General features: G+C 44.1%; 2 protein-coding genes across 2 annotated transcripts; both read left to right on the forward strand.

The window, feature by feature from the left end:
• Positions 1-423: 423 nt before the first annotated feature.
• On the forward strand, positions 424-3,182 carry LOC119328673 (cysteine-rich receptor-like protein kinase 10). Its single transcript, XM_037601652.1, has 7 exons — positions 424-1,189; positions 1,294-1,401; positions 1,540-1,721; positions 1,880-2,090; positions 2,287-2,527; positions 2,618-2,768; positions 2,880-3,182. The coding sequence occupies exons 1-7, from the start codon at positions 424-426 to the stop codon at positions 3,180-3,182; spliced, it is 1,962 nt and encodes a 653-aa protein (XP_037457549.1).
• A 574-nt stretch (positions 3,183-3,756) lies between these two features.
• Positions 3,757-7,081, forward strand: LOC119332846 (cysteine-rich receptor-like protein kinase 10). The gene is made up of 8 exons (XM_037605968.1): positions 3,757-3,765; positions 4,268-5,076; positions 5,191-5,310; positions 5,417-5,594; positions 5,804-6,014; positions 6,205-6,445; positions 6,539-6,689; positions 6,770-7,081. Exons 1-8 carry the CDS (start codon positions 3,757-3,759, stop codon positions 7,079-7,081), a joined length of 2,031 nt encoding a protein of 676 aa, XP_037461865.1.
• Positions 7,082-9,604: the final 2,523 nt, after the last annotated feature.

The following is a 9,604-nucleotide window of genomic DNA, read 5'->3' on the forward strand; positions in this document are numbered from 1 at the left end:
TCAAGACGCTATGTGGAAATACTTTTCTCTATATGGAATAAGGAGACAAATTTATGTATAACCAGGTAGCAGCAAGATCAACTTAAAACTTTAACTAAGTACAACATTGACGTCCGCAATAAAAGTGCATTTTATTTGTCTTCTATTTTTCCCAGCAGCCTGGGATGACCATACCTGCTGAAGACCAACTCATTGATTCCAGAAACCAAGCATTATTGTTGCCTTGATTAGTTCCAATGTGTTGATTAGTTACTACTCCTGAACGGAAAGCAACTGACCAACAAGATGCAGAAATCAACTAAAAAAATGCTCTGGTATTCTCTTCTCCAGGCGAGCGATGGTGACTTGCTGTTAAATAAGTGCACGTACTGAATTGTTCATCTGGATTGAGAGAAGAGGAACAACATGCTGTTCGAGCAAGGCATGGCGATAATCCTGCTGCTCCTACTCAGCAGCCTCACACTGTTCCCGGCGGCAGCCGATGTATTCTGCGACAACGTTAAGGTCCTTACTGCCACCCTCCCCAACAAATCCTCCTCTTCCCCAGTACACTTTGCCACCGCCACCATCGGCCAAGCCCCCGACACCGTATATGCGCTCGCGCTCTGCCGTGGCGATGTCCTCAATGACACAGCCTGCGCCGAGTGCATCACCAACGTATTCGGCAAAGTGCAGAATGCTACGCCGCCAGAGGTAGAGTGCTTCAGGGCTGCCTCCTACTATGCCGATTGTATCCTCATTTACAACTTCAAAGACATCCTCGCTCCCTCATTCACCAATAGTACAGAAGGAGAAAATGGTGGCGACCCTCCTTTTGAGAGGTGGAATGTCAGAAACGTCACCGGCGACGTGCCGCTCATCACTGGTCTCATCCACAAGCTGCTGGTGCAGACAGTGGAGAAGGCAGCCAGCGCGTCGCCGAGGCGGTTCGCCACGGGTGTCATGGACAGCGGCACAAACTTCCCGAAGGTGTACTCGATGGCACAGTGCACGCCGGACCTGTCTTCCGGGGACTGTCTAGAGTGCTTGCAACATCTCCTTGGCATGATCAACTCCACCATGTCCCTCCGCATGGGAGGGCAGATGGGTGTCATACGGTGTTATTTCAGGTATGATGCGTCTCAGTTCTATCAAGGCCAACCAATGATAAGTCTGGGGCCGCTAGCTCCAACTCCAACTCAACACAAGAGTAAGTCCAGCCCCAGGGTTCCTATATGTAATTTTGTGACATGAAGGTAAAATTCTCTATTATATACACACCTGATTGGTTGTTATCGTATATGTCCATATCAGGGCGTATGAACAAGCTGTGGGTAATTCCCATAGTTTTAATACCTCTAGCTGCAGCAACATTTCTCTTCTCCATCTTGTACTATCGTCGGATCACAAAACAAAGAAAAGGTATGCCACTAATAATTAGTTAGTTTCTGAATGGGCCATTCTATTGTTTGAATTAGTTACTCTTTAATCATAGTCTTAATAAGACACTATTAAACATATATCAATAAAGAGGGATTGTGCCGATTCTTGATCATGTAGGTGAACTGATGAGGTTACAAGGATCAAGACGTTCTCGGGATTTGGAAGGAGAGGAACAACTAGTTTGGCAAGGCAAAAATTTAGAGTTCATGGTGTTTGACTTCCAACAGCTACTACAGGCCACAAATAATTTTTCGGAAGAAAATAAACTTGGACAGGGTGGCTTTGGTGCTGTATACAAGGTAAATTACTATGCGTGTGTTTTTTTATATGTTTATTTCGAAATTCTTTAGCTTCCTAACATGATAGCTAACAAAGGAGCCCACATTTATAACAATTGTTAGGAGGTTTTATAGTGCAAAGTGGAAGTGCCTAACTTTAGAATATATATTTTTACCAGGGCAAGCTTGCTGATGGATTGGAGATAGCAGTTAAAAGACTTTCTTCACATTCAGGACAAGGCTTCGTAGAGTTTAAAAATGAAGTCCAGCTCATAGCCAAACTACAACACAGTAATTTGGTTAGGCTCTTTGGATGTTGCTCCCTAGAAGAGGAGAAAATATTAGTGTATGAATACTTGCCCAACAAAAGCTTGGATTTCTTTATCTTTGGTATGTCTATGCATTTCTTATTTGAGTTTACACAATATTTATCAATGCATCAGAGTAACTAAAATTGACTCCACATTTTATTTTTCTGTTAACCCCATGAGTCTAATTTCATTACATAGGTAACCAAGTAGCACAAATTTTGATCAGTTAACCTGGCGTATTTCTCATTTTATACCAATGTTTGTCTGATGTGTAGATGAAAAAAGAAGAGCTTTACTTGATTGGTCCAAACTTGTAGCAATAGTTGAAGGCATAGCACATGGACTTCTTTACCTACATAAGCACTCCCGGTTACGTATCATACATCGAGATCTTAAACCAAGTAACATTCTCTTGGATAGCGAAATGAATCCAAAGATTTCAGATTTTGGTCTAGCAAAAATTTTCAGCTCAGATAGCACCGAAGGAAACACTACTAGAAGAGTGGTTGGTACATAGTAAGTTTCAGAAACACAATCCACTCTTGAGTACTTATATTACACCTCAATCATATGCAATAATTCGACATGTATCATATACCATTTCAGTGGCTACATGTCCCCTGAGTATGCTTCGGAGGGTGTCTTCTCTATTAAATCAGACGTCTTCAGTTTTGGTGTTATTATTTTTGAGATACTTAGCGGAAAGCGGAATTCTGGTAGCCAGCAATATGGTGATTTCATCAATCTTCTTGGATATGTAAGATTATACACATAAACTTAAGCAAGTAAAATTTTTCTATATTTTCTGTGTGACCTACATTTTTTTTAGATATTTGAAGACATAACATAACCTTAAAACTGCAAACAGGCATGGCAATTATGGGAAGAGGGAAGGGGAATTGATCTTCTTGATACATCATTGGTTCCCAAAGGTCAATCGCCGAAGATTATGAGATACATTAATATAGCATTATTATGTGTACAAGAGAATGCAGCCGATCGACCAACCATGGCAGATGTTATAGCAATGCTATGCACCGACGATATGAACATCGACGAGCCTAAGCAGCCGGCATATTTCAACATAAGGGTCGGAAATGAAGAGGAGTCTTCTGCTACAGAGTCATGTAGTATTAATGACATGACCATATCTGTCGCAATTCCTAGATAGTTTTTCTCTCCTTGTTTACTATGTTTGTGATGTCCCAACATGTATTGATGATATTGTAACCATTGTGTCAAAGTATAAGTTTAAGTGGTCAATTCTTGTTTTCACAGACTATGTTGTTGCTACCTTGACTTCAGTTGTCCCTAATTTTATTTTATTTTGCATATTTTTAACGAGGTTTATTGGTTTATCTATAGCATTTTTATTACATTTTCTATCTAAATATTAAATTGGAACACGCATCACATTGTTTCGAAATAAAATATAATAAGAATTGTTGATGGTGTGCCCTAAGCGGTTTTTGTTTATCATAAGCTGACTCGAGTTTTAGACACATGATGATTTAATTCGTGGGGATGTACATGACAATTATTTTTAAGAACGAAGGTGCAAGATGCGCCCGACTTTAAATTATTAACGCCCAGCCAGATAGAGTAATAAGAGGTTCATACAACCACCAACCACAGACAACAAAAGTAAATGATGTTCAGATACAGAGCTCTAAGCTGAATATGAGTGCAGATTCGAAAACATTTTGGTAGACTACGTGGCTGGCGACATTGCAGCCGTCATCGCCATGGCATCAGTATGACCAAGCCGCTGGATCACCGTGTGCCCGTTGTCTCACCCTTCGCCTTTCCCAACAGAGCCCACTGCTGCCGAAAAAGTTACCACTGATACGTGATGATTTGACACAAAAGTATGGTGTTGTAAAAAAATTGCAATATAATAGCCACGAAGTCATAACTCTTTTTCTTTAAAAGATGTTGTCCAATTGATAGATCTTGTGTTGGAATTTTCATTCAGGTGAGTAGTTATTTCATTATATAAACCTGTGACGCCTTGATTGACTTCTGGATTAACTAATTGCTCTATTCGATCCCTGCCGGTTGGTAGCTGCCATGAATAATTGTTTCATCGACACCGCGATTGACGGTTTCCATTTTATTGACTGTCTTTTTTTGCCAGAGAATTATTGACTGCTGAGCTGATTGCTGAAAGCCACGCAATGATACACAACTGAGGAAGCAAGCAAGGTAAAATTAGGACAAACAGAAAGAGAGCGTGGCCGGCCGTGCTGCGGTTAGCTAGCTAACATGCTGATTCCCGGCGTCCTGCTCCTTTTTTTGATGCCGCTGTCGGCAACGGGAACGGCACAGCTCTGCGGCAGCGGCAGCAACTACACCACCAACAGCACCTACCAGTCGAACCTCGCCGCCCTTGCCGCCACCCTCCCCACTAATGCCTCCTCCTCCCCTCAGCAATTTGCCGCCGCAACCGCTGGCCAAGCACCCGATGCCGTGCAGGCACTCACGCTCTGCCGCGGCGACTTCGCCAACGACACGGCATGTGCGGACTGTGTTGCCGCCTCATTCCAGCACGCACAGCAGACATGCCCCAACGACGAGGCCGCCACTGTCTACTACGACTATGACGACGTAAACAATCAGAGGCCAGGCTGCGTCCTCGGCTTCTCTGGCGACAGCGATTTCCTCAGCCCCGCGGCCGGTCTCACCGAGAACGGCACGCTCTTCGAGGCATGGAATCCGGGGAACATCTCCGCGGACGCCACCATCACCGCCGCAGACGTCCACAAGCTGCTGACTGTGACAGCCCAGGACTCGGCCGCCGACGCGGCGAGGCGGTACTCCACAGCGGTCATGGATGCCGTGCCGACGCTCTACTCCCTGGCGCAGTGCACGCCGGACCTCTCTGCGGGAGACTGCCTGGCATGTCTCCAGCGGCTCATCGGCATGGTCAACGCCACCACGTCCATGCGCCAGGGAGGACGGATATTCGTCCTGCGCTGCAACATCAGGTTCGAGACGTTTATGTTCTTCGACCAACCTATGCGGCGGATCAATCCATCCTCCATCACTCGGGCTCCTCCAACAGGCAAGATTATGTACACGACCTGTTCGTTTTATTTAATTTTGTTTCGGGCGTGCCCAGACAGTTCAAAGATTACTGTTGATCATGCTCTTGATAATTCGTTCAAGGATGTTTAATTTAAAAATACAGGAATCAAAGCATGGATAATTGCAATATGTCTGGCTTCTGCTGTGGCACTAGCTGCTTTCTGCTTCATGGTTTATTGTCGTTGCCTCAGAGGAAGGATCAGAAAACGTGGGTAAATGTGTTTCTGAAATGCTACTTTGTACTCCACTAAATATACAGAGCAGTAATTAGGGAGATCGATCTGTTGCACCAATGTTCAATTTTTCAGGTTCAGTGAGATTGCGAGAAAGGCGTACTATTAAGTTGCACGGAGGGGATCATGAACTAGTATGGGATATGGAAACAGGAATGTTATCAGGGTTTTCGTTTTTTGAGTTTGATCAGATACAGGAGGCCACGGGTAACTTTTCTGAAGAAAATAAACTAGGAGAAGGTGGATTTGGCCGAGTATACAAGGTACATATATCATACTCTTCTAAATCCTCCTTTTATATTAAATAGAGAAATATTTTATATGTCCCTGAAAATTCATAACTCTTAAATAATAATAATAATAATCCCACATATAGCCTCATGATAAATATTACTCCGAAGAACATCGATACAAAGTGGAGTTAATTTCCATTTTACTAATTACTTGGTAGTTGTGCTCTTTTTTTCTCCAGGGACATTTTCTTCAGGGAATGGAGATAGCAGTTAAGAGGCTTGCTTCACATTCAGGACAAGGTTTGGCGGAGTTCAAAAATGAAGTTCAGCTCATAGCCAAGCTTCAACATAGGAATTTGGTGAGACTGCTGGGATGTTGCTCTCAAGGAGAGGAAAAGATACTGGTCTATGAATACATGCCGAACAAAAGCTTGGACTTCTTCATATTTGGTACACATTTGCATTTTTAGATTCATAGACATCGTTTAGTATATTGATGCCATAAATATGACTTAAAATATCCTACTGTAATGTTCTTAGAAATCCTATATGCCTAATAGCACTCTCTTGAGAATTGAGGTGTCCAACTTTTATTGTTTAGATGTCCTTTCTCTGCTATACTAATATTTAGTTCACGCAGATGAACGCAGAAAAGCTTTAATGGATTGGAACAGACGTCTATCAATAATTGAAGGAATAGCAGAAGGCCTTCTTTATCTACATAAGCACTCTCGTCTGCGTGTTATACATCGAGATCTTAAGCCAAGCAACATTCTCTTGGACAATGGAATGAATCCTAAAATTTCGGATTTTGGACTAGCAAAAATATTCAGCCCAAATAACAACGAGGAAAACAGTACGAGAAGAGTAGTTGGTACATAGTAAGTTTCAAATAGTTACACCACTTATGAATATTCATATACTACAAGTTAACCATATATACTAACTGGACCTATGTTATTACATCATTTCAGTGGTTACATGGCTCCCGAGTATGCTTCTGAAGGCCTATTCTCTATCAAATCCGATGTATTCAGCTTTGGTGTTTTAGTTCTCGAGATCCTTAGTGGGAAAAGGAATTCCGGTAGCCATCAATGTGGTGATTTCATCAATCTCCTCGGATATGTGAGTTCATACATGTCCATATAACATGAAAACAATTTCTTTGTTAATCATACTTAAGTATATCATGAAATTGCAAATAGGCTTGGCAGTTATGGGAAGACAGAAGATGGATTGATATCGTTGATGCATCACTTAATTCATTTCTTCCAAAGACTCACCCAACAGAAATTATGAGGTGCATTAACATTGCACTACTATGTGTACAAGAGAATGCAGTAGATCGACCAAACATGTTGGATGTTACTGCAATGCTAAGCAGCAAGACAATGATCCTACGTGAGCCTAAGCACCCACCGTATTTCAATCTAAGGGTTGGCAATGAAGAGGATACTTCTGCTACACAATCGTGCAGTATCAATGGTGTTACGCTATCTATAGCAACTGCTCGATAGCAGTTTCTCTTTGAGTTATGTGTTCTTTACTAAGCCATATGTAAAATCAAAGATTCTGTAGATGTTGTACAAGGCATAATTTTAAGTCTTACTCTTACATGTAGTGGAGAGATGTTTCTCTAAAATCACATTGAAATGGAATGTATACTGGAAAGTGGACGTAACCAATCAAAACCATGGTTGTGTTTCTAATAAGGTTTCTTATTAGATAGTGGTAGCGAAGGTGAGTTCACATCCCGAAGGCTGTAGATAATCCCACAAACTACAAGGAAAAATAAGGCAAGACAATGACAAAGCCGCAGAATGAGCATCTTCATCAAACCACCGTGCATAGATAGCCAGTTTATGATGATAAGTGTGGAGAGCCATCTGGTAATCAGAAACGTTATAGACGGCAACAACACCACCATCAGTAAACTTTTTCCGCATCCTTTTAAGTCTGGGAAACACTGGCGGCAAGTGCCGGTTGTGCTGGTGGAGTAGGATCAACCGGGGTGACCGGACACGGGGGACAAAAGACCTCCCCGGACAGAACGCACCATACACGACCTCAAATGTGAATGCACATGTAGGCGATGAAGTCGGTGTCATTAACAGCTTCAGGATCAATCCTGAGCCGGCAAACAACAAGAGATCAAAAGTGAATCCAACTAGAAGTTGTCGATCCACAAGAGAGGGAAAACGAAATCAATCGGGAGCCCGAGTTGTGCTTGCGGGGCAAAAAGGAAAATGTAAACCAACTATTGCATACATTACACAAGACTTCGGGGACAAGGATGAAAAATATAGACTATAATACTACTGGGTGCGTTTGGATGCAAAGTATTTTTGTAGTTTTTCTAGAATACCGTGGTTTTTTAGAAAACCTTGGTTTTGAATACTTTGATGCGTTTGGCTTCAGCAAAAACCGAAGTTTTGTAAACCATAATATTCCAGAAACTGTGGTATTTTAGAAGTATTTGAAAAAGTGGTTCGGACCTCTTTTTTCTAAACAGAACAGAGAGAAAGTGCAGTTGACATTGCCATCTACGTCGAGATAAGAATATCAGCTGCGACCGCCTCCTAATTTTCCTCCATTTATCCCGTCCGATTGCAAGATTGCTGCAAGGGGTGACATATATATTAGATATGACGCTGCTGGATGGGATGACGGCACTGCTTAGTTTCTAGTGATCTTGCACGCTCCTTCATGGAGTCCTTGGCTGTCGATTAATTTCGGACGAGTAGCGCACTGATTACATCGATTGGTCCTTTTGGAGAACACTTTGTATGTAGCCGGATATATATGCTAGGTAGCCGATTCAGTATAAATGGCGCATGTACACCCACAAAGAATTTTGGTCCGCCTCCAAAAGTACATGCAGGCATAGACATATAATAGCAACACGCTCCTAGGACTGTATTTACTTCAATCTAGTTGATTAATGAACTTAAGTTGCCACAGGCTCTTGATCAATCATGCACCTCCTGGTTAAATGAATCCAGCCATTGAAGGCCGGCTGAACGATCTGTTTCTTGCGCCTGTCTAGTTAGCATAGCAGTACACAAATCTGCTACATATGTGCGGACGACGTAGCAGCTGCATGCACCCGGCGGCTGTTAGGTCGTGTAGCTCACTGAGTTTCAGCTGTCAGCCAGCGTTACAATCAGTCAAAACTGTAGTATAACAACACCAGCCAAACACCTAGATAGTTTTGCTAAAACTAAGAAAATCCATGGTTTAAAGAAACTGTAGTATTCATTGTGTACACATCTGAATACTGTGGTTTTCAATTACCATGGTTCTCTAAAAACTTTGTTGCCAAACTATGTTCAACTAGACTTTAATCTAAGAGCATCTCGAGCCGCGCCCCCAACAAGGCCCCCCAGGCGATTTTTCGGCCGCCGGCGCCGAAAAATCGGCCCAGTCGCGCCCTCAAGGGCCCATTTTTCGCCGGCTCGGGCCGAAATTGGCGCCGGCGGACCCAACCCGAACCCGGCGCACTAGGGGGCGCTCGGGGGCGCCGGGCGAATCGTTTTTGGCGCGAAACAGCCGCGGGCCTTCCTTGCCAGCGACTCGTCTCTCTTCTCGTCGCTTCGTCGTCCTTATCGCCTCGTTTCCCACGGCGAATCAATGCCAAAGCTGCCGCGCGATGCCGCGCCGGTCAGCCTCCTCCATTGATGCGTCACGGGCGGCGCAGTGACCGGACGACGCGCATCCCCTCGCCCGCCACGCGTACGCGCGACGGCTACGCGTACGAGCGCTTCCCCCTTTCCTCCCTCTCCTCTCGCCATCTCCAGTTCAAAGCATGGCCGAGCGCTTCCCAGGCAACGGTGCGGCGACGAACGGCTTCGGCCGCCGCCACCTTCACGAGGACAAAACTCGGCTCCTCTTCGAGGCTGAGTACCCGGTCCCACCGGACATGCGGGTGCTGGGGACGCAAGGACGAGCACGGCGTCGTGATCCTTGACAGCGACGACGACGAGGACGCCCCCGGACCGTCCAACCCGCCGCGCCAACCGGGGGAGGGTTGCAGCAGGGAT

This window comes from Triticum dicoccoides, chromosome 7A (genome assembly GCF_002162155.2).
Source record: "Triticum dicoccoides isolate Atlit2015 ecotype Zavitan chromosome 7A, WEW_v2.0, whole genome shotgun sequence".
Taxonomy (NCBI): Eukaryota; Viridiplantae; Streptophyta; class Magnoliopsida; order Poales; family Poaceae; genus Triticum; species Triticum dicoccoides.